The 26,425-nt window shown below is 33.6% G+C and overlaps 1 protein-coding gene across 1 annotated transcript in view; it reads left to right on the top strand.

Moving 5' to 3' along the window:
* Nucleotides 1-26,425, top strand: part of RpL23A (ribosomal protein L23A) — a 37,382-nt gene continuing 10,957 nt past the window's right edge. The window contains exons 1-2 of the mRNA XM_035358008.2: nucleotides 1-156; nucleotides 22,172-22,478. Coding sequence (XP_035213899.1) covers nucleotides 120-156; nucleotides 22,172-22,478 — 344 coding nt within the window. The 5' untranslated portion in view covers nucleotides 1-119. The remainder of the gene's footprint in view (nucleotides 157-22,171; nucleotides 22,479-26,425) is intronic.

A 26,425-nucleotide genomic window follows, 5' to 3' on the forward strand; every position in this document is an offset into this window, starting at 1 on the left:
ATTTTGCGTTTCAAGACATGATCAACTTTTAGAGAGATGAAGTAAAATTTAACGACATTTAGTGAGTGGCAACATATGTGTAGTTACCGTTCGCGTGGAAGTAGTGGCGAGTGTTAACAATGCCTCCAAAAACGAAAAAAGGAGCATCTGCTAAAGGTATTATATACATATCTATATATTTGTTTTAGTAGTTTAAACTTTATTTATTTGATAAATATCATTTTATCATTTCATGATTGATTTAATATTTCGCACCAATTTTGTATTGGACGATAACGTGGTATCAAACCTCGTGGTTAATAGATGAAATATTCGTATGTACCAACCATGTGAGTTAGTTTGTGGCTTATCTTTTTTATAATGTTAGCTCTTAAGATGTCCTTTATGCAGTAGTAATGTTTTTATGGTTGTGTATACATTACGTATTTGAGTTTGGTATTACCTATTAAGCCTAAAGCAAAATATTGTTAGTATTGGATTTGCAGTTTACTTTTTCATTGATAATTTTTAGAAAATGCTTTTGGTTGATTTTTTTAACAAATCGGTTGTTTCCTAATCTTTCTAGGAATTTTGAACGATAGAACATCTTTATCTCTTATACAGCCCCACATAGAGATAAGAAAAAATATGCCAATGCTTCCTAAAGTGCTTCGTGAAAGCATCAAAAATGCCACTTGTTGTGTCTTTGCCTTTAGCGTAAAATGTTCACTATAATAATTTGGTGACTGTATTACATGAGTATAGATATTGCCATCTGTTTGTTGTACTGGTTTAGGATATGTAATATATTACTTTCCATTCAGGTTGAAGGAAAAATAGGTTTTCGTTGGAGTGTTTAAAGCAATCTAAAGTTTAATATAAGTGAAAGAAGGGTAGATTTCATTCCTAAAATTGGCAAATGTTTGTTATGTGAATATTTGCATTTATGTTGTCATGATTAATACTTTGTCAGTTCATTCACATCTTGAGTTTTCATGTTGTGACACATTGTACCATTTTGTCCTAGAAACTTCTATATTTTTCTGCACTGCCAAGGATCTACATTAATGCCATGTTTTTTATCATGTGATTCATGTTGTTAACAATAAATTTTCATTTATGATGTATAAAGTTGTTTTCGTTAACCCGCGAGCACACGCGCCAAAATTACGAACATGAGAAGGTGTACTGGATATGTTATATCCGAAAGCAATTAATACGTTTTAAATTGCATTAACAATATAAATACGAGTATAAATGTGGGTTAGTGTAAAAAACAATGAACTTTAGAATATTTTAACCCGGCAGAAGGTGCGCACCCATCACTGACAATAGAGATCGCGCGGGGTGACTTAGTCACCCCAATCAGTTTTATTAGGAATATGTGCTATAAATTTTATAAAAACCATTTGATTATAAACAATAATTGCAATATTTCATTAAGAAACTATATGTCTTTACTTAAGAAAACTTATTTTAATATTTAAGGAAAAATTCTATTCAAAATAAATACGTACCTAATCAGGGATAATGAATCAGTATACACCTCTGGCAAACATAGAAAGAATGCATTTTACATGAAAAATTATCACATGTTTTGCAAGAAATTGTAGTTTTATTGTCTTTAGACCTTAGACACATAGCACATCGGCCTTTGTTGAGTTTTGGTTTCTTTGATGGACCTTGCTCTGATCTATTAGAAGTGGCATTTTTGATGCTTTCACGAAGCACTTTAGGAAGCATTGGCATATTTTTTCTTATCTCTATGTGGGGCTGTATAAGAGATAATGCTAAATGTTTTACGAATTTTCTAATATTTCTATATTGTAAGGGAGGGGTTTTTGTTGACAGTAAGGCAACTCGGGCATTTATTGCAGCGACGTTCAATACGCAATAAAAAACGACCATCGGCCATCTGTTAGTTTTTCGAACTGTCGATTATAATGATGACATTTCATCAACTTTGTCTACTCCACCTTTTGTTGCATTATAAAAGTAAATTATTTCTGGTTTCTTCGTATCATCATTTTCATCAATGGCATCATTGGGATGCATTGTAGATAACAAAACTACACATTTTGATTTTTTAGGCACATATGATACTAATGTCGTGTTCTTTTGGAACCCAAATATAGAAGAATAAACTTTCCTACTTTTTGTTTCGACAAACTCGGTGGGAATTTCAGCCTTGTTTCTCTTCAGGGTTCCTACAATGGTTAGCTTCTTTGATAAAAGTTCTTTTGCTAGAGGATAACTCGTATACCAATTATCCATTGTTACGTTTCTGCCTGATCCAAACAAAGGGGAGCACAAGCGTTTTGTAATTTCAAATGGTGAATTTTCAACTCTGAAAGGACCTTCCGGCTGTTGTCCGGCGTATATCTCCATGTTATAGCTGTAAAATGTCCTAGAATCTACTGAGGCAAATATTTTTATTCCATATTTCGCTGGTTTGCTGGGTATATACTGACGAAAGGAACACCGCCCTCGAAATTTCTCTAATTTTTCGTTGATTGTGACGTATTCACCAATAATGTACGCCTTTTGGCAATTTTCATTGAAATCAGCAAAAAATTCTCTTACAGCCACCAGTTTGTCCACTTTTTTCCGAGATTCCCGATCGGTCACATTGTCTAACCGTAGACACCTGAGAAAAAATAAATCTTTTATACGACATTGTGTTCTGTAAAATTTCAATGCCTGATCCATCAGTAGCCCACAAATCTTGCGCATTCGTATGTGACGATTTATGCAAGCCGCACAGATATAAAAGCCCAAAAAGTGCTCTAACTTCCACGTCATTTGTCGTTTTGACATCTCGCTTTCTGGTGTGATTTACGGATATTTTTTCAATATAAATATTTGTGCACTCTACAATGGATCGTATCATTTTAGCATTGAAAAACAATTCCCAACTTTCTAGAGGCTCCGTTATACTTTGTGCAGTACCTCTTAATCCTGGTGAGTGAGTTATTATATTTTGAGAAGATGTTTTCACTTTTTGATTTGGTTTTCCTTTTTGCCAAACTGTCTTGTTTTTGCTAAAATAAGTACTTTTTTCTAAATCAGGATTTTTGTCGTCTTCATCTTTCTGCTCAAATTCACTTTCGCTGTCGTGATAACTGTATGTTTCTTCATCAGATTCATTTTCACTATCTTAATCAATTTCTTCGTCAGAAGACTCTACGTCATCTAATAGAGTTCTCAAACGTTTCATCTCTTTCATATTCTGTAAATTTACGTTTGTAAGCCATTATCTATCAAATTAATCCAACAGACAAGTAACTCCAAAGCACGAAGCATGCTCCAAAGCAAACACTCCAAAGCACGAAGCTAGAACAAGCTAAACTGCTCCTAATGAAAAATTTCGAAGCAATGACGGTCGCACGGGGTGACTGAATCACCCTGTTCTCTCATGCATTCCAAGAAACGATTGCTTCTCTGGGAGAAAGGAAAAACAAGTAAAAATAACAATACACATTCCAAGGGGAGTGTCAGACAGGAGGATACTAGAAGGATGATTCATTAACATGAAATATTTCCGGTCTGGATTGTTGATTTTTGACAGATGGGGTGACTCAGTGCCCCGCGTGATCTCTTCCGGGTTAAATAATATAATAAATGAAGTACTTAGCTTAAAATTATTTTGCCCATCTCTGGCAGATTGAACACATATGCTCCATACAAATACTGATATTACATTTCTCGCTCAGAAACTGTCTTTCTGTCTGTTTTTTGGGCACTCAGCGCATCTTCTGTAAATGCTTTTCATCTTTTTAGATGGTGGTTCTGTACTGCAATCTCCTGAAATTTTTTTCTTTTAGTTTCAAAGGGAGCATGATTTGCTGCCGCCGTTGATTTGAGTAATCTTCCACTAACTTAGTCCTAATGATTTGAGAAAAGAATGCCTGTTTCCTAACTGAGTTGGTGGTTCTTTTGTAGAAAGTAAGATTATCCGTGCATTAATTGCAGCAACATTTAAAATCGAGAAGAAAATCGCCACAGGCCACCGTTTCGATACTCTAGCTGTAGAATATGCTGCTCCCATTTCATCTACATCTGGTCCTTTGGTTAGATTATGAAATGAAGTAATCTTTGGCTTTTTTAGCACTCCAGTAGTTTCATCAATTTTACTGTCGTTGTGCATAGTTGATAGTAGGACAACACTTCTGGGTTAATCTTTGGATTATGGTAACTTGACGATTTTTTGGCGAAAATTTGGCAACCAACCCTTCTACAGCAACCTTCTAGTTTTGTTTTCACGAAGTAAAGGCATGTTTTTTTTTTTTTACTCAACATTTTTTTCCAACATTCTGCTAGCCGAATTACGCTTATATTAAAACTTTTATGGAACAAAAATGCTTAATCATGACGAAGATTAGGTGCGAAATTGGGAGAAAGTGCAGAATCGCAAACTGCTTGCCGCGTTTTTAAGAATTGCACATACACGGTATTGTCCATGTACACGTCGATCGATTTTCACTTAAAAAAAAAGCCCAGAATTGCACAAAAATGGCATTGCACACACTCTTGACTTTATCCATGTACACTGCTAAAGTCCTAGCTAGTAACTTTTATCGCCTTACCAAAATGTCGCCAAACTACCTGTTACCATGTTCCAAAGATTAGCCCACTTCTGTTTTTCCTTGGTGCATAAGAAACAATGGTTTTTTTCTTTCTAGAAACCAAAAATTGAAGAATATGCTTCCCGTTTCTTCTTTAGAAAATCCGGTGGAATTTCTCTCTTATTCTTTCTCTCAGTTTCTATAGCTGCTTTCTTTCTTAGTAGGTCCTGAGATAGCTGTTATCCCATATATTAATTATCCACAGTCAAATTCCGTCCAGAATTGTACAATGGTTTCATCAAACGCTTTACAATAGCGCTTGCATTGGTATCAAACTGAAATGGCCCTTTTGGCTATTAGCTGGCGTATATTTCCATGTATAAAACTCTCTGAATACTCGGATATCATGAAACCAAAGGCATCTTAATAGGAAAAGGAATCGCTTGCAGGACATTGTTTTGTGGAAAATATCCATTCCAGTTCTATCTGTTAACAGATCTTTTACATTGACGTGAGAGGATTTGTGAACACCACATATATAAAAAGGTGCTTTGATTTCGCATTCATCCATTTTCTTTGCATCGTGCTCATGTACAAAATGCTCTTGAATGGAGTCGATGTAAATATTTGTACATTGAATTATTGTTTCTCTCTTGTTTTTGTCAATGAGCAGAGACCAGGAATCTAATGGTGTTGATGCATCTTTCGAATAACCAGTATTTCCTTAAATTTTGAAGATAATATTTTGGTTAATCTTTAAAATATGGTAACTGTTAGTTAGACGACATTTTGGTAAGGCGATAAAGGTTACTAGCTAGGATTTTAGCAGTGTACATGGATAAAGTCGAGTGTGCGCAATGCCTTTTTTGTGCAATTCTAAGATGTTTTTTTAAGTGAAAATAGGTCGACGTGTACATGGATGATACCGTGTATGTGCAATTCTTTAAAACGTGGTAAGCAGTTTGGGATTCTGTACTTTCTCCCAATTTTGCACCTAATCTTTGTCATGATTAAGCATTTTTGTTCCATAAAAGTTCTCGTATAAGCGTAATTCGGCTAGCAGATTGTTGGAAAAAATGTTGAGTAAGAAAAAAAAAAAGCCTTTACTTCGTTAAAACAAAATGACGTCCAAAACAAAACTAGCAGATTGCTGTAGCAGGGTTGGTTGCCAAATTTTCGCCAAAAAATCGCCAGGTTACCATAATTCAAAGATTAACCAATATTATTAGAACTAGTTCTAACATTCGTTCAGAATTTGCTTTTCTTCCATATCAGGCCATTTTTACCAACATAATTTTCATCATTTGATTGATTTTCTGATTCACTATCTAATTTAGTGTCTGTATCACTGTCTGTTGATGAATTATGATTGCTGTTGTATTTTTCATCTATTAATTCTTCCTTCTCTTCGCTAAACGATTCATCATATGTTGAAATGGTTTCTAGCATATTTCTCAACCTAGCTTAGATGCCTCACCATGCTGACTACTTAAGAATGTGAAGGTGAAAATCTGAGAGACGCGAAAGGTCACATACCCAAACGATACAGTTCCTAGAAAAGAATCGCTCCATGGACATCCCATCTCCAAGAATGTGACCTTGAACTCAGCTACAAAAGATTTCTTATTTTCAGGAAATGGGTTTAGAGAGAAGGGACAAAAAATATACTCGGCACGCATGCTCGTGAGTTAAACTAAAACTTTGAAAAACTATACTCTCCATAGTCTAATGGAACATTATATAGTGGGTATTTGAACCTTTCTCACAACCAACCCATTGAAAGCCATCTGAACGGTCTTTATGTTCAACCATGCACATTTTCTTACTGATTCAACCTTTATTTACACATCAGTCAAACAATACTTTCTTTCCCATTCATTCTAAATTGTACAGAAACTTCACGTTAATCTTATCACTGGTAGCCATTTTACTATGTAAAGCACAAAATAAGCAATATGCTTCCAGCCGACGTCCAGCACAAAAATTGTTAAAATAATGCTGTGATATGAACTATTTTCTAATCGAACCTTATATGGTGAAAACAAAATGTATGATCCAGTTCTTTTGAATATTTATTTCTGATGATGATTAATTGGGCTGATATATTTTGATGACATAATCACCCACAGTGTACTGATTTCAGGAAAAAACAGAAAAGCACGATGTAATTTGTAGTCATTATTTCCAAAGAGAATTTCAGTGATGTAAAGCTGGGACTGACTTATTTTGATGATATAGCTATCTCACAGCGTACTGACATTAGAATTGCATAAAGTTTTAATGGTTGATCTTTACAATATGGTAACTGGTAGTTTGGCGACATTTTGGAGGCGATAAAGGTTACTACCTGGGACTTTGGTAATAATGTGAGCAGTACTCAGTTCCGATTACGCATTATTTTGTGTGAGGGAAATGAGAGATCATGGGATATGTCATGTGATATTAATGGACGAATTACGGTTCTTTAATCGGAAAAGGGGGGAAATCGGGATAAAATCTGGAAATTTTGTATTTGGTTTATTCTGTGTTGTGTGAAACAGTGTTCGTGAATTTTTGGATCCCATGGCCATAACTAAAGAAAAGTTTATCGGACACGTAATCAAGATTCTGAAGAAGATTAGGTAAGTTAGTGGTTTTAATTATTTGTGGATATTATTTTTATGCATTGTTCTAAATGTAAGGTGGAAGTAAAGGAATTTGGTATTATTGGGAAAATTGTTATTAGCAATGATTTAGTTTAAAGTAATTAGGATTGTAAGGTAATTTTTATTAATTTAATGTATGTGCTCATTTATATTTTAAGTAGTGTTTTTGAATTTAATTATATTTTAATTAAATTATAGTTATTTTGTGAATTTTATGTTTGTAGGAATTTGGTATACGTTTAAGTTGAAGTAAACGTGCATGGAAATAATTTAAATATTTGATACCAACTACCGTAATTTCGCACGTATAGTCCGCACCATCGTATAGTCCGCAGACACAATTTTATATAAAAAAAATTTCAAAAATCGTCAGATAGTCCGCACCACCGGATAGTCCGCGGACTATACGTCCGAAATTACGTTTTTTTAATGCGGCATTATTCCCATGCTTTTTAAACACATCCTTTTGTTTGCGCCAATTTCTCACTGCTTTCTCGTCCACTTCAAAATAACAGGGTAAAATCCTAGTATACGATGCAGCCTTGGCGCGACTTTGAAAATTATCGCCAACACCAAAAATGATCTAAAGGACGTCTATATAAATAGTATACACACATAGTATATGTATATACACACATAATATATATACTATATACTATGTTTAACTATATATTTTCTTTGAATGACCCGTTAACTACTCATCGTATATCTCCCGTTTTCACTGCTCATCATAAAGTCGCCAAAAGTAGCCAAATCCCGAGTGCACCGAATACTAGGATTAAACCAATAACGGCCCGCTTCTCTATTTCCATCTTTGTCAACTACCTTGAGTTTAACTCAGCACTAAAACTCCGGCGATGTTTCATCAATGTTATCGAAGATGAAAGACAAAATACGAAAACAAAATACTGTGCAACGTGCTATACTCGTGATAAGTGGTAATGAAATGTGACCTTCGACCCCACTCACTCGGTGTTGCCAAACCACACTATAAGTAAACGAATCACGCTTTTTTTTTTTTTTTTACTCCAGGTACTTGCTACTATGGCTCCTAAAAACCGAGTTGACGCATCAATTACTTTTCCCCCTCTCGGCAGTTGCGCTAAAGCAGTGCGAAGCATACTGGGATACAACACTCTGGTTGCGCTAAGTGAGTGCTCATACAAGACTTTCTTTGGCTCATATCTCGGCATCGCTTGATGCGCCAGCCTGGATTTTAGGAGCTCTACTCGCTACTACTTATTCGTTCTGCACTATGCTCTATGGTTTACTATCGATACGATACATACAAATGTTTTCTTGGAATCTCGCGCTTTTTTTATATTTGATCATCGGCAGTTCACGACAGCATGTTTTTTAAATTTCAACGATTTTAACCGTTAACAACCAGCGTATTGTCCGCACTGGTGGATAGTCTGCAGCTTCAAAAATTCGCATTTTAAATACAGACAGTCCGCGGACTATACGCGCGAAATTACGGTATTTGTAATGCTTGCGGTATGAATTCGTTGGTGACGTGTATAATGTAATAGATGATTTAGAGGTAAAAGTTTTTGGATGTTTTATTTATTTTATATGTGGAAATGTTCATATTTGGAAAGGGTAAATACTTTTTCGTGATCAGGTAATTTCATATATGTTCTTTTTACCGGATTTAAAGATTGAGAAAATTGTCATGTATTTTCGTGAAATTTTTCTAATTTATGAGAAAAAAGCAGTGTGCATGGATATAGTGAAGAGTGTGCGCAATGCCATTTTTGTGCAATTCTGGGATGTTTTTTTAAGTAAAAATAAGTCGGCGTGTACATGGTTTATGTGTATGTGTTATTTTGAAAAACGCGTAAGGAGTATGGTATTGTGCACTTTTTCCCAATTTTGCAGTGAATATTTGTCATGATTAAGCAGTTTTGTTTGATAAAATTTCTAGCATAAGTGTAATTCGGCTAGTAGAAATGTTGGAAGAAGTGTTCAGTAGATACGAAGAAAAGTAACATGTCTTTACTTCGTGAAGACAAAATGGTGGCGGGGGAAAAAAAATAGAGGGTTGCTGTAGGAGAGTTGGTTGCCAAATTTTCGCCAAAAAATCGCCAAGTTACCATAATGTGAAGATCAACGGTTTTAATTTATTTACTGTCTGAATAAAATTAAAATGATGAAAAGCTGTGACTGATCTGTTTTGATGACATTGCATTCCCACAGCGATCTGATATACGTGTAACAGAGTAGTAATAATTTATTTTCAAATAAAAATTAAATTAAAAAAGTAATTTCTAAGATACAGTGTGTTGCATATCTTAGATTTGAATAATTAAGGGTTGGATCCTAGCAGAGCTCACACACTCTTGGTGTGCACACTTTATATGTTGCATATTGATGTGTACGTAGACAAAGTCAAGGAAGTGTGCAATGTCAAGTTTGTGCAATTTTAGGATATTTTTTCAAGTGAAAAATAGGTCGATCTGTACATGGATACCAAGTTTATGCAATTCTTTGACTTGTTATTTTCAAGTTGTCGATTTTGAGAAATGTGCAAAGCAGTGTTTGATTCTCCTCTTTCCCACTTTCTCGCCAAGGGTGTGGCTCTCCTAGGATTTTTACCTAATTAAGAACTGCTGTATTTGCTAAATTGATGCTTTGATATGAACTCTTTACTTATCAAACCTTATAGGGTGAAAACAAATGAATGGTCCAGTTCGTTTGAGTATTTATTTCGATAAAAATATATTTACTTCTGCTCCTTGGTGAAAATTGGTGATTTTTGGTGGTACATGGGCACCAAGTTTGCATTTTGGCTTTATGTAGCATCAATTTTACATCAAAAATCACAACTACACAGAGCCAAAATAACAAGTCAAAGAATTGCACAAACTCAGTATCCATGTACACATCGACCTATTTTTAGTTTAAAAAAAAAAAAAAAATTGGAGAATTGCACAAACTCTGCATTCTGCACTAACTTGACTTCGTCCATGTACACATCAATCTATTTTCACATAAAAATCGAAGGAGCACCCAGTTCTATTCTAGAGCGAAACAAAAAATATATAATCTCAATAAACCACATTTTAAATCAAACAACTAAAATAACATAAAAAAGCACTACACACTACTATTGTATCTACACACTATACAAAGGAAATATACACTTACCTTATTTAGAAATTTCTCTGTCTTCAGTCTATGGCAGACAAAATTCCTTGACAGCATCCAAAATCTTTCCTCAAACCATGTTCCCTTTCTAATGGAACATTATATGGTGACCATTTTAACCTTCTTGAGACAAAGCTATTTGAATGATCTTTACGTTAGACCATACACATATCTTTTGAACAAACAGATTCTGATAAATTACATCCAACAAAGTTTCTTTTCTCTAGATGACTTAAAATAAAAATAAAAACTTCTCTCTCGTTCTTTACCACCAAACACCCGCTTTACCACCGGCAGCTATTTTACTAAGCAAAGCACATAATATGTGACGTTCTTCCTAACTGACATCCAATAAATATTTTTCCATCAGTCAAATTCATTACAATCACACAACCAATTGCATCATAATACGGTTTCCATAACATTCAACTACTCAGGTTCCTATAAATAAAAGAACAACTTGACCGTAATCCAAGCGGTACCCTAAAATATAGGCTAACCTTTATTTCTGATGATGATAAATTGAGCTGATATACTTTGATGACATAATCACCCACAGTGTACTGATTTCAGAAAAAAAAGGGAGGGAAACCATTATGTGATTTGTAGTCAATTTCCAAAGAGAATTTCAATGATGAAAAGCTGGGGCTGACTTATTTTGATGATAAAGCTATCCCACAGCGTACTGACTTTAGAATTGCATGAAGTTTAAATTTAATTAATGTCTGAATAAAAAATAAAAGGATGATTTATTTTGATGGCATTGCCCGCAGTGTTCTGATACGAGTGACGGGGAGGAATTATACAGTCAAAAGTCATTAATCCGAACCTCAAACCTACAAACTTTCTGTGCGTGCGTCAACGCATAATGTGACGCATGTGCGTAATACCTTTACGCATGCGCGTTTAATGTATAACAGATGGTATAAGCTAAGCTAAAATTATTTAATTATTTATTCCAGTTAATCTTGCAGATTACATTGTTCCTTAAGCTTCGAAGTGGATCCGGCTTATTATTTTTTGCATACTGTTTGAGCAATTTCATAAAAGTAAGTCGGAACTTTCGATTATGTCAAATAGACTTTCTGATGCTGGAGCTGTCAAAGGATCTACAAAGGAAAAACATGTTTCGATGTCTATCAAACAAAAAGTGGAACTGCTGCAAAAAATGGATAAAGGCTCCTTTGTTTCTCTAACAATTCCGAAATCTGTTTATCAATTTCATGCCTTTCTGTGCGCTGGGGGGGGGGACGTAGTGGCACGCGATGAACTGGAAGTTGATCTGTCAGCACTATCCTTATCTTCAGGGCAGATGTTTTTATTTTATTCGACTTATAATTCCTTACTAAATGTAGTATTTCATTTCGATGTACTCCGTCTTTGATATGATTTAAATTAAATTCCTCGTCATTATAAATATCATGAATACAAATCAAATAGTTTTCTGGTTGGAATTTTATAATTTCGAATATGCGTAATGTATGTTTTACGCATGCACGCATTGAAAGGAATAATTAATAAAGTAAACAAATAAATATTAAGCTTTTTTTTTTTTTGTAAATTTTGATACCCTTTAGATCATAATTGCTCTTTATTTCATAAATTACGGTTTCATATTTTTAATTTCATAATTTCTGCATGCCATCTTACCAGATTTAAAGTGATGATCTATAATCCGAAAAAATCGATAATCTGGAATTGCCAAAGTCCCAACGAGTCCAGATTAAAGACTTATGACTGTATAAGAGTCATTTACTTTGAAATTAACCTTCTAGCATGCAAAATTTGCAGGAAATTCAGTTTTTAATGCACATTTTTCCCATATCGAAGCTGAGACCTCTCAAGGTCATTTCTATTCCTCCTTTCTACCCTTCCCCACATCATGGAATGTGCCAACAGTTTTTACTGGGCTTTTGTGCTACGTGGGAACTTTTTAGTAAAATTTACAAGGCGCGCTGTCCTGCGTGAAAATTTGGAAAATATTTTTTTCTCAAATATTTTGTGTTATTAATTGCCGTGTATTATTTTAATTTGAATACATTTGGCTCTGTAAATTTTATATCGGTTTTCATGGCAAAAAAATATGTGCAACCAGCTGATTTTGCTTGCATTCTTCAAGATTTATCTGATGAAAAAAAGGAAGACAAACCTTTGGATGGGAGAACAGTAGCGATTTCCATTCCTTATTTTCTTTTATTTTCTATTATTTTTGGAAATAAATAAAAATATTAAAGTGCGTTTTTGTAAGAAGTAAATTTCCTTGCAGTAAGTAATGCGAAACTTACTTTTTTCCTACCAAGCAGTTTTCCTTCTTTATTTGTCTATACTTGCCCTTGATAAATATTAAAATTGGCTTCAATTTTAAAATATAATTATTAAATAATAAATTAAAAATTTTCTATAATGAAATAATCATTGCATTTCCATCTCACTAACATAAGAACTTAAAATACTTTACTTATATTTGAATGTGATATCATTTGTATTTTGCATTAATAAGATTAATATTTTATTTCTTAACAAATTTGTTATCAATAGTCACTCTTTCTTGTCGTTTTTCATGCCAAAAACGGTAAAATAACGGTTGTCCTAAAATATACGACGCACGCACGCTCAAAGATTAAATAATAATAATTTCTAAGTACAGTGTGTTGTATAACTTAGATATGGATAGTATGTTGTGCTGTATTTGTTAAACTAATGCTGTGATATGAACTATTTTCTTATCAAACCTTATATGGGAAAAACAAAATGCATGGTCAACTTATTTTGAGTATTTATTTCTGATGATGATTAATTGGGCTGATATACTTTGATGACATAATCACCCACAGTGTACTGATTTCAGAAGTTAACAAGGAAAAGCACGGTGTAATTTGTAGTCATTATTTCCAAAGAGAATTTCAGTAATGAAAAGCTGAGGCTGACTTATTTTGATGATATAGCTATCCCACAGCGTACTGACATTAGAATTGCATAAAGTTTTAATTTATTTACTGTCTGAATAAAATTAAAATGATGAAAAGCTGTGACTGATCTGTTTTGATGACATTGCATTCCCACAGCGATCTGATATACGTGTAACAGAGTTGTAATAATTTATTTTCAAATAAAAATTAAATTAAAAAAGTAATTTCTAAGATAGAGTGTGTTGCATATCTTAGATTTGAATAATTAAGGGTTGGATCCTAGCAGAGCCCACACACTCTTGGTGTTGTTTATGTTGCATATTGATGTGTACGTAGACAAAGTCAAGGAAGTGTGCAATGTCAAGTTTGTGCAATTTTAGGATATTTTTTCAAGTGAAAAATAGGTTGATCTGTACATGGATACCAAGTTTATGCAATTCTTTGACTTGTTATTTTCAAGTTGTCGATTTTGAGAAATGTGCGGAGCAGTGGTTGATTCTCCTCTTTCCCACTTTCTCGCCTAGGGTGTTGCTCTCCTAGGATTTTTACCTAATTAAGAACTGCTGTATTTGCTAAATTGATGCTGTGATATGAACTCTTTACTTATCAAACCTTATAGGGTGAAAACAAATGAATGGTCCAGTTCGATTGAGTGTTTATTTCGATAAAAATATATTTACTTCTGTCCCTTGGTGAAAATTGGTGATTTTTGGTGGTACATGGGCACCAAGTTTGCATTTTGGCTTTATGTAGCATCAATTTTACATCAAAAATCACAACTACACAGAGCCAAAATAACAAGTCAAAGAATTGCACAAACTCAGTATCCATGTACACATCGACCTATTTTTAGTTTAAAAAAAAAAAAAAAAAAATTGGAGAATTGCACAAACTCTGCATTCTGCACTAACTTGACTTCGTCCATGTACACATCAATCTATTTTCACATAAAAATCGAAGGAGCACCCAATTCTATTCTAGAGCGAAACAAAAAATATATAATCTCAATAAACCACATTTTAAATCAAACAACTAAAATAACATAAAAAAGCACTAGACACTACTATTGTATCTACACACTATACAAAGGAAATATACACTTACCTTATTTAGAAATTTCTCTGTCTTCAGTCTATGGCAGACAAAATTCCTTGACAGCATCCAAAATCTTTCCTCAAACCATGTTCCCTTTCTAATGGAACATTATATGGTGACCATTTTAACCTTCTTGAGACAAAGCTATCTGAATGATCTTTACGTTTGACAATACACATATCTTTTGAACAAACAGATTCTGATAAATTACATCCAACAAAGTTTCCTTTCTCTAAACGACTTAAAATAAAAATAAAAAAAAACTTCAGCTCTCTTGTTCTTTACCACCAAACACCCGCTTTACCACCGGCAGCTATTTTACTAAGCAAAGCACATAATATGTGACGTTCTTCCTAACTGACATCCAATAAATATTTTTCCATCAGTCAAATTCATTACAATCACGCAACCAATTGCATCATAATACGGTTTCCATAACATTCAACTACTCAGGTTCCTATAAATAAAAGAACAACTTGACCGTAATCCAAGCGGTACCCTAAAATATAGGCTAACTTTTATTTCTGATGATGATAAATTGAGCTGATATACTTTGATGACATAATCACCCACAGTGTACTGATTTCAGAAAAAAAAGGGAGGGAAACCATTATGTGATTTGTAGTCAATTTCCAAAGAGAATTTCAATGATGAAAAGCTGGGGCTGACTTATTTTGATGATAAAGCTATCCCACAGCATACTGACTTTAGAATTGCATGAAGTATAAATTTAATTACTGTCTGAATAAAAAATAAAAGGATGATTTATTTTGATGACATTGCCCACATTGTTCTGATACGAGTGACAGGGAGTAATTATACAGTCAAAAGTCATTAATCCGGACCTCAAACCTACAAACTTTCTGTGCGTGCGTCAACGCATAATGTGACGCATGTGCGTAATACCTTTACGCATGCGCGTTTAATGTATAACGGACGGTACAAGCTAAGCTAAAATTATTTAATTATCTATTCCAGTTAATCTTGCAGATTACATTGTTCCTTAAGCTTCGAATTGGATCCGGCTTATTTTTTGCATACTGTTTGAGAATTTCATAAAAGTAAGTCGGAACTTTCGATTATGTCAAATAGACTTTCTGATGCTGGAGCTGTCAAAGGATCTACAAAGGAAAAACGTTTCGATGTCCATCAAACAAAAAGTGGAATTGCTGCAAAAAATGGATAAAAGGCTCCTTTGTTTCTCTAACCATTCCGAAATCTGTTTATCAATTTCACGCCTCTCTGCGCGCCGGGGGGGGGGGGAGGGCGCGGCGCGCGATGAACTGGAAGTTGATCTGTCAGCACTATCCTTATCTTCAGGGCAGATGTTTTTATTTTATTCGACTTATAATTCCTTACTAAATGTAGTATTTCATTTCGATATACTCCATCTTTGATATGATTTAAATCAAATTCCTCGTCATTATAAATATCATGAATACATATCAAATAGTTTTCTGGTTGGAATTTTCTAATTTCGACTATGCGTAATGTATGCTTTACGCATGCACGCATTGAAAGGAATAATTAATAAAGTAAACAAATAAATATTAAGCTTTTTTTTTTTGTAAATTTTGATACCCTTTAGATCATAATTGCTCTTTATTTCATAAATTACGGTTTCATATTTTTAATTTCATAATTTCTGCATGCCATCTTACCAGATTTAAAGTGATGATCTATAATCCGAAAAAATCGATAATCTGGAATTGCCAAAGTCCCAACGAGTCCAGATTAAAGACTTATGACTGTATAAGAGTCATTTACTTTGAAATTAACCTTCTAGCATGCAAAATTTGCAGGAAATTCAGTTTTTAATGCACATTTTTCGCATATCGAAGCTGAGATCTCTCAAGGTCATTTCTATTCCTCCTTTCTACCCTTCCCCACATCATGGAATGTGCCAACAGTTTTTACTAGGCTTTTTTGCTACGTGGGAACTTTTTAGTAAAATTTACAAGGCACGCTGTCCTGGGTGAAAATTTGGAAAATATTTTTTTCTCAAATATTTTGTGTTATTAATTGCCGTGTATTATTTTAATTTGAATACATTTGGCTCTGTAAATTTTATATCGGTTTTCATGGCAAAAAAATATGTACAACCAGCTGATTTTGCTTGCATTCTTCAAGATTTGTCTGATGAAAAAAAGGAAGACAAACCTTTGGATGGGAGAACAGTAGCGATTTCCATTCCTTATTTTCTTTTATTTCTATTTTTTGGAAATAAATAAAAATATTAAAGTGCGTTTTTGTAAGAAGTAAATTTCCTTGCAGTAAGTAATGCGAAACTTACTTTTTTCCTACCAAGCAGTTTTCCTTCTTTATTTGTCTATACTTGCCCTTGATAAATATTAAAATTGGCTTCAATTTTAAAATATAATTATTAAATAATAAATTAAAAATTTTCTATAATGAGATAATCATTGCATTTCCATCTCACTAACATAAGAACTTAAAATACTTTACTTATATTTGAATGTGATATCATTTGTATTTTGCATTAATAAGATTAATATTTTATTTCTTAACAAATTTGTTATCAATAGTCACTCTTTCTTGTCGTTTTTCATGCCCAAAACGGTAAAATAACGGTTGTCCTAAAATATAAGACGCACACATGCTCAAAGATTAAATAATAATAATTTCTAAGTACAGTGTGTTGTATAACTTAGATATGGATAGTATGGAGTGCTGTATTTGTTAAACTAATGCTGTGATATGAACTATTTTCTTATCAAACCCTATATGGGGAAAACAAAATGCATGGTCAACTTATTTTGAGTATTTATTTCTGATGATGATTAATTGGGCTGATATACTTTGATGACATAATCACCCACAGTGTACTGATTTCAGAAATTAACAAGGAAAAGCACGGTGTAATTTGTAGTCATTATTTCCAAAGAGAATTTCAGTAATGAAAAGCTGAGGCTGACTTATTTTGATGATATAGCTATCCCACAGCGTACTGACTTTAGAATTGCATGAAGTTTAAATTTAATTACTGGCTGAGTAAAAAATGATTTATTTTGATGACATACCCTTCTCACAGTATTCTGATATGAGTGACAGAGAGTAATAATATAAGAGTAATAATTTACTTTGAAATTAAAATAATTTCTAAGTACAGTGTGTTGCATGATTTGAATAATATGGACTGCTGTATTTATTAAACTAATGCTGTGATATGTACTATTTTCTTATCAAACCTTATATGGTGAAAACAAAGTGGATGATGCATTTAGTTTGAGTATTTATTTCTGATGATGATCAATTGGGCTGATGTAATTTGATGACATAATCACCACACCAACCACAGTGTTAACACAATTTAACCACAGTGTACTGATTTCAGAAAAAAAAAAGGGGGGAAGCATGATGTAAATTGTAGTCATTATTTCCAAAGAGAATTTCAATGATGAAAAGTTGGGGCTGACTTGTTTGATGACATAGCTATCCCACAGCGTACTGACTGTAGAATTGCATGAAGTTTTAATTTATTTGCTGTCTGAATAAAATTAAAATGATGAAAAGCTGTGACTGATCTGTTTTGATGACATTGCATTCCCACAGCGATCTGATAAAATACCAATTTATGTTAACTCTGCATAATAATTATATATTGGAAAGAAATATAACAGATGTTAAAGAAAACTAGCAGGCTGAAGCCCTCTTTTAATTGTTCGTTTTTAAAAGGATTCCCATGTTAAATTTCCGGCGATTTTTAACCGGTTTATTCCCGTATGCATCCAGAAGGTACTGCATACACATTACACATGCGGAAAATCATGAAAACACCCATTCAGCAAGCCCGTTCCCTGGGATTCGAAAGTTGCACCGAACTACCAGTTTTGCGCGGGCTGCACCCACTTTATTCCCCTATTCATCCAGAAGATACATATGAAATATTTTCTTATCAAACCTTATATGGTGAAAACAAAATGTATGATCCATTTAGTTTGAGTATTTATTTCTGATGATGATCAATTGGGCTGATGTAATTTGATGACATAATCACACACAGTGTACTGATTTAAAAAAAAATAAGTAAGAAAAGCTTGATGTGACTTGTAGTCATTATTTCCAAAGAGAATTTCAATGATGAAAAGCTGGGACTGACTTGTTTTGATGACATAGCTATCCCACAGTGTACTGACATTAGAATTGCATGAAGTTTTAATTTATTTACTGTCTGAATAAAATTAAAATGATGAAAGGCTGTGACTGACTTCTTTTGATGACTTGTATTCCCACAGTGTTTTTAATGTAAGAGTGATTACTTTCAAATTGAAAATGAAATTGCAGTGATTTTATTCAGAAACATTTGAATTCTAAAATTATGTAGGAATGTTAGATCTTCAAAAACATACTGATTTCAGAGAAAGTGAAGTATTATGGATATGTAGAAAAATAGAGTACATTTTGAATATGCAAGTTGCAATTAGTTAATTCTAAGGAAATTAAAGTGATGGCAACTGGAACTCAATGCAATAAATAGTTTGACGGGAAACCAAAAATTAATATTTAGGGAAAATATTACTCCTTCCTCCTCAAAAAGTATCTCCCAGAAATATTTATGGAAGTATATATAGTTAGTACATCATTTTTCAGTTATAATTGCTTGTTCTGTATTTTACACCATCAATTCGGATATCTTACTTGGTCTTGATATAATGCTTTCTGATGATGAAAGTCTGTGTCTTATTTTTTTTAATGACTTTGTCAGCACAGCAAACTGAATACAGAAAGCAAATATTTATTATCTAAATTTAATAAAAATATTTTAACTATTTGCTGCAGTATTTAGTTGTATTAGATGCACATGTGTTTTGTCTGCAGTGATATTTAGTTCTATCTTCCTGAATTTTTTTTTTATAAATTCAATTTTCTTTATGTTGAACAAATCAAATAAATTAACTAGTATACCACCTGTGACTAAGTAGCAGAAAACCGTTGTATATTTTAATATAAAATCAATATATGTGTGACAGGTTTAGGACATTTTTATTCTAAATTACTGAAAATAAGTGTTTGTTATTTAAATTAGGACATAATTATTTGTTTTAAAACAAATTTTATGTATATCTACAGTGATAAGTATCTGATAATGTACTATTGTGTTCTAATGTATTATCCACAAATAGTACTATTTGGTAGATGTAGTGGAAGGAGACCTTACTATGTGTGTGCCAGATATGTCCTACATTAATGTACTGTATATAAAAGAGAATATCAATCAAGTTTCATCCATCTTTTCCGATTGCTGAAAAAGTAATAGAACAGAAGAACTTGGAAGTACAATTTTATTCCAAAATAATTTCGAAAAATGAAATATAGTTCTTATAAATAACCATATTAACATAAAATGAAAAAAAACTTTCCTAACTTTTTATTTAATCATTATTGTAGGAAGTACATACATATTGTGTCTTTGATGTTGTCCCACAAAAAGATATTTTAAGATGTTAAAATCTCATGTTCTTTACTGCCAAAACAAAATTGGCAAGTTTTTTTTGCTGCAAAACTGATTTGAAAAAGTGACATTTAGATGTCAAGCATCTAAAAGAAAGTGACACCTCCCAGTTCAAAGATTACATTTTAAAAATTTACCAACTAAGGCTTGACCTGCTGTATTATTACGTGTATGGGCCACTGACAGTATTCTCAAGAAGAAAAGCCTGTAGAGTATTTGCCTATTGTACAAACATGTTCACTTTTAGTGAGGCTTTATGTTTCAAAGTGTGTAGGTGTTCTATTCTCCTTATGGCAATGTTTCCATTAAGGTAGTCTCATTGAGTTCCATTGAGGTGAGCCTTGTCACTAGTCTTCCAGCGATTGTCATTTTTTTAATTACTATCATTTTAAGGCAAAAAATACATTTTTTTTTCATCTGTAATCAAATACTAGTTCTTGTTCTAACTCTAGCTTGTATGGAAGAAAAGAAACACTTTTGTAGGATGTTATACTGTGGATTTTACTTCCCTATTAGCCATTTTTGTCAGTTCACTCAATGCTGTCCATTATTTCTTCCGATATTTGTGGGCATTCTAATTTTTATATATAAGCAGCCAATAATCTTAAAACTTCACAAACACACACACAGTTTCTTTATAATCTACACTTGCTTATTTAACTAAGTTTGAAAGTGTCATTGTACTGTCATGATACACTTGATGCAAACATTCCAACTTCAGTTGCTTTCTTTGGCTCAGTAGTGCCATCTTAGTTATGGCACTAGTGTTTTTAATGGTATTTTACTGCTGTGCCATTCATCAGCTGCCAAACAACAGAATTGTTCAATATTGGTGAATCAATATCAATATCAGCAGAGATCAAATCCTGGTAAATGGGCGGACTGTGGGAGTTTTCAGTTTTTCTTATATATAACAGGAATACAAACCAGTGTCTACGAGGGCCATCCAGGAAGTAGATTACGTTTCCGTCTGTGTCCGCTAGGGGCGGGGCTAGCGCGGCCATCTTGGGGTCAGAGCGTTGCGCAGCTCAGTCTGCATCTAGCCGTGCTAGTGAGAGGTTCGTGCTGTGCTCCGTTCAGATACTGTGACGGTTTGAAATGTCTGCGTTAATTGAAAATCCCGCGAGGTGCGCTCAGTAATAAGGTTTCTGACTGCAAAAAACTGTAAACCGATAGAAATCTATCGGCAGCTTCGTGAAGTGTATGGGGACAACATTATCACTGAAAGTGGAGTGCGTCAGTGGGTCATAAGATTTCAAAATGGCCGAACCAATGTTCACGACGAAGATCGAAGTGGGAGACCCAGCATAGTGACCGCCGAACTTCTCGAAAAAGTCGATGCTAAAGTCCGTGAAAATCGAAATTTCACAATAACGGAACTTTCTTTGAGTTTTCCACAAATTTCGCAAAGTTTGTTGCACGAAATCATCAGCGAAAAGCTTGGTTACCACAAGTTTTGTGCAAGATGGAAGGCAAGAAGAGGTAACGAAGTGGTTGAAGGCGCAGGCGGCCGAATTTTTCGACGAAGGAATTTCCAAGCTCGTACATCGTTACGATAAATGCCTTAATTTGTATGGTGACTATGTAGAAAAGTAGTATTTGAGTGTGGCTTTCATCTGTATATAATTAAATTTGTTTCCTATACTTTGTTTATTTTTTTATTCCAAACCGTAATCTACTTTCTGGATAGCCCTCGTATTAGGAAGTCCTCATAGGGAGGCAGCTCTTCTGTGCTTTGCTATAATTCAAATTACAAGCTACACTATGAAAGCACACTGCAAATAGCTACATTAAAAAGCTTAGACCTTCAAGCTTCATCTCTTTCCACGATTGACCATTTACTTTTTTTTTTTACTCTTTCACCATCAGCTTTTGATCACCATTTATAATTTTGTTATGATAACAGCACCTACATTCAATGCACTTAAAAAATTTAACAGAGGAATAAAGGGCAGTGTAGCCATTTGTTTAACCATTTGTTTTCATATTTAGGAGAATGGAAGCAGAGGCAAGCTGCTAAGAATAAGTTTGCTTAATTTAGTTGTCAAACAGTTTATGTTGGAACTAGTAGCAATAACTTTAATTGATCTATTTATGTCAAAAATATGTTTTGTGAAATAATGTCAACGAATTCCAGTTAGGAATGTTCGTACTAAAAAATATCCTTTATTTGTTAAAGGTATTGCAAACCTTTTTTTTATGGCTATGAAATAGTGAGTTAAATAATTGGTTTTGATTTTAAGAAAGAGCTATGCAAACAGCTATTTGCAGTTTCCGTATGCATAAGTTTTTGTGTATGTTATTTTATAAGTGTAAATAGAACAGAAGAAAATTAATTATGTAATATTTATTTAGAAGCAAAAGCAGCTACTCCTGCTAAACAGACTAAAGCTGAAAAACCCAAAGAAGAGAAGAAGGATGCTCCGCCAGCTCCAAAAGTTGCTCCTAAAGGTGCCGAAAAAGTTGTTCCCAAGGGTAAGAAAGTAGGTAGTGTTACTCAGGCTAAGGCCAAAGCATTAGCAGCAAAGAAGAAAGTAGTGAAAGGAGCTCATGGCACAAGGACAAGAAAAATTAGAACAACAGTACAGTTTAGACGACCACGTACATTGAAACTCATGAGGAATCCTAAATATCCAAGGAAAAGTTGTCCCAGGAGACCACGGTAAAGAGATTAGGATTTTGTTTTAAAAATTTTTCATGTTCAGTATATAAACTGGTGATCAAACTTTAATTTTTTAATTTCAGTCCCTGAATATTTGCTGTTTCCTTTGCATATAAGACTAGCTATATAGATTGTAAGTTTTTATTTATAGTATAAACATACCTGCCAACTTTTATGAATTTTTCGTAATTTTTACGAAAATGCGTTTGTCTTTACGATCGTAATCCATTTTTTACGATTTCTTTCCTTTTTCAAGTGTTTTTAGTGATTTTTGTCGAAATTTTAGAATTTTTCGCCAATTGCATCGTGTTTTACCGCCATCTACCGACTACTTCGAATCCAGTAACCTACGGTTTCTCCCAACTTGCTGCTTAACCAGCCAATCCAATGCGCTGAACTTGTTTCTCCCACTCTTTTCTTTGTGGGCGCCAGATTATTTTTTTCGCATTCACTTCATCAGCAAGGAAATTACTCAGCTTGGACTCAGCAAGCGTGGATTGTAGCATTCTGTTATTTTTTTTTTTTTTTTGGCACGTGCTACGAATTTTCTTAATACGTCGTTGTTACGAAATGAGTTAAAAAAAAAACGTATTCTCAATATTTTCGGCCTGCCTACAAAGCCGAATTTCCAACAATTAAAGAATCCTTCAAAGGAAATAACTATGCATTTTGCAACGTGTGCGTGTGTGACTTCATAATAAGTCACGGTGGAAGAAGCGACATTGTGAAGCATGTTAAGTCTAAAAAGCATGAAGTTAATGCTTCGGCTTCGACAACGTCAAAGAAAGTGGATGATTTTTTTTTCAAATTCGGCTACGAATTCGGATGCCGATGTCATTTTGGCAGAGTGTTTATTTACTGCATTCCTCATCGAACACAACTTGCCGCTGAGCGCTGCCGATCTCGCCGGTCAACTTTTCAGACTCCAAGATTTCTCAGAAATATGCTTGTGCTCGCATGAAAACATCTATTGTGAACGAAATTGCTTGTGATGCACAAAGTAAAACGATAGCTGCGCTCCAGAATTCAGCATTTTTGGTGTCAATCGATGGCAGCAACGACAGCGATTGGAAGTTTTACCCCATCGTTGTCACATGTTTCTGTGATGTTTCTAATGAAATGAAAACTCATCTTTTGCGTCTTCCATTGTTAAATAGAGGAAAATATTGCCTCCTTGGTAATTAATTAATGAGTTGAAACAACTTAACATCCTAATATCAAACTGCATTTCATTTGGTGCAGATAATGCTCATGTCATGGTGGGTGACAAAAAGGGTGTAGCCTCTTTCCTCAAAAAAGAACAAAATGAATTAATTGTTATTGAATGCCCATGCCACTTAATTAATTTGGCAGCAGGAAAAGCTGCAGCTGCTTTACCATTAAATATTGACCAGCTTTTGATTGATGTGATTTTCTATCTGGAAAAAAGTATAAAAAGGAAAAAGAAAACCTAAAGAATTTCAAAGAACTGTGCTCTGGTGAAACGAGAAAAATTCTGAAACATGTATGCACGAGATGGTTATCCTTAGGCAGAGCGCTAGGAAGGTTTATTGAACAGTGGGATGCATTGCTAAAATATTTCCACAAAGAGACCAAAACGAAACCACAGATCCCATCAAATTTGTCGGCATATAAGATTCCGAAAACCAACTTTGCTTCTAATCAAAATGCTTTAAGAGGGAAAAGCCAACACATAGAATCAAACCCTTTAAAAAGAAAATGCTTAGAAGACTCCTCAAAGGTCAACTTTGTTAAAGAAGTTGAAGGGAAGAAGAAACAGTTTTCTATTAGCCGGGAGGAAAGGATTTTCTATCTTTTTTCTTCGGATTTGAACAAAGCATATTGTAGTTTTGTGTTAAGTACCATTAAGATTTTTGAAAGTGTAAATACCCTTCTACAATCAGCTTCGGCAAAATCTCCCCTGCTTATCCAAATTCTTAATGATCTTTTGAAAGAACTTTATACTAAGTTTGTAAAACCGTCCATTGTGAAAAACAGTGTGTTGATTCGTGTTGCCTATAATAGTTTGGCAAATCAAAAGGATGACAATGATCTTATAATTAGAAATCAAATCAGGGAACTTGTAAATTCTTTGAAAGATCATAAGAAAAAAGAATTTTTTCAATGTGTTAGAAAGTACTTATCCTCAGCCTGTGATTACATTGTAAAATGAAGTTCTTTTAAATGCTGAAGTGGCAAATTTGAAACAAATTGAAAATTCATCTTTTGAAAAGATTCCTTTTTTTATTGATAAATTTCCATTTTTCTTAACAATTAAAGAAAAATGCCATAATGATGCTTTAGATGAACTACAGAACCAATTTTCTGCTGCACAGTTTGAAGACTTTGCCAGTTTTGGAGAAGATAGACTTGATGTCCTCGTTGGTACCTTAAAAAGAATTAAAAGAGCTGATGGAACACCAAAATATAATAGACTAGCAAGAGTTATGTGCTATTCTCGTAATTCTACACAGTAATGCTGAGTGCGAGAGAGTCTTCAGTGTTGTGAAGAAAATCAAAACTATGTTTTGTTCTTCAATTTCACCAAAAACTCTAGAAAACATTTTAATTGCTAAATGTTATGAGAGGAAATTTTCCAAAGAATTTTTGGCTAAAGCCAAAAAATGCACTCTTAAATTCATTGCAATAATTTTTTTGTGTAACATTAACTTCTTGTTTTATGTTTCCTAATAAATTTTTAAGTTACTACTTAATTGAGATTTACTAATGCAAGTACAATTTTCTTTTTTCTATTTGTATTAATTGTTATTTTTTTAATCTCAAAGCATGATATTAATTCTTCGTGTTCTTCTGAATTTTGGAGAAATCTTCTGAATTTTTATCTTTAGAGGTTGGCAGGTATGGTATAAATATTGTTAATCAGTTTTTAATAGCAAAATGACATTTTGAATTGAACAATTTAATATGTATTTTGCTGTAAATAGTAAATTTTTTTATATTTTTGTAAGTGGTCATGTAGATAACTGCTAGACCATGCTGTGATTGGATCATGATGACTGATTAGGCAAGTTGCATAAAATTTTAACCACTTCCCTTACAATTAAAAAAAAATTGCAAAATATCATCAAATTTTTTTATTTTATTAAGTACAAGGAAACAAAACAGAATATACAGGTTTTAAGTTGAATTTTTAATATTTTAAAGGTGTAAAAGCATTTAATTTTAATATTAGTTTATTATCCTGAGTTATATCGGCAAATAAAATAAAGTTAAAAATTTTTGAAATAACGGACAACACAAAGTGATACCTGACATTCTTTACACTGGTATCTGGTCTCTTTACTTACTGGCTTACGTCTGGAATCTCTTACGTAAGCACAGAGTACTGTCTTATTGGATTTGATTTTTTTTTCAGTAGCAGGAATAACATCTGAAAAATGCCTTGAGGTTATAATCACTATCTGAAAAATCATCACTTTCACTATCTTGCATCATCGATATTATTTTACTTTTTTTTCAATGCAACTATTCTGTATACATTATTAATTCCTAAGCAGACGTATACTATACAATAGGGAAAACATGTGACCAGTCCTGCCAAAAGGACTGCGAAATCAACAAAATTTGGCAAACTGCCAATCAAAGCTGAATATTTCCTCTTTCATTTCCTCCAGGCTGAGTGAAACCGTGATGAAACAAAGTGTTCTGACAAATTCTGCTTCACCCAAGTTTTCAATAGCTATATCAGCAATATTCGTCATAGAATGTATGGTTGGAACGCAAGCAATGAGAAGTTGAAGGATAGTATTCTACTGTCACATTTAATGCAAGAATGGGAAGCTATACTTCAGAAGACATTTTATTAACAGAACGTGCTCATAGAAATTGTTCAATAGACCTTTCGCGAGCTGTAACGAGCCGGCGATCCTGCTGACTAGATACATGTGGGTTTCAGTGGGCCACTTGTAAATTAGGTTTTTAATATA

This window comes from Stegodyphus dumicola, chromosome 4 (assembly GCF_044657685.1).
Source record: "Stegodyphus dumicola isolate Sdum_Otavi_A_Nest chromosome 4, ASM4465768v1".
Lineage (NCBI taxonomy): Eukaryota > Metazoa > Arthropoda > Arachnida > Araneae > Eresidae > Stegodyphus > Stegodyphus dumicola.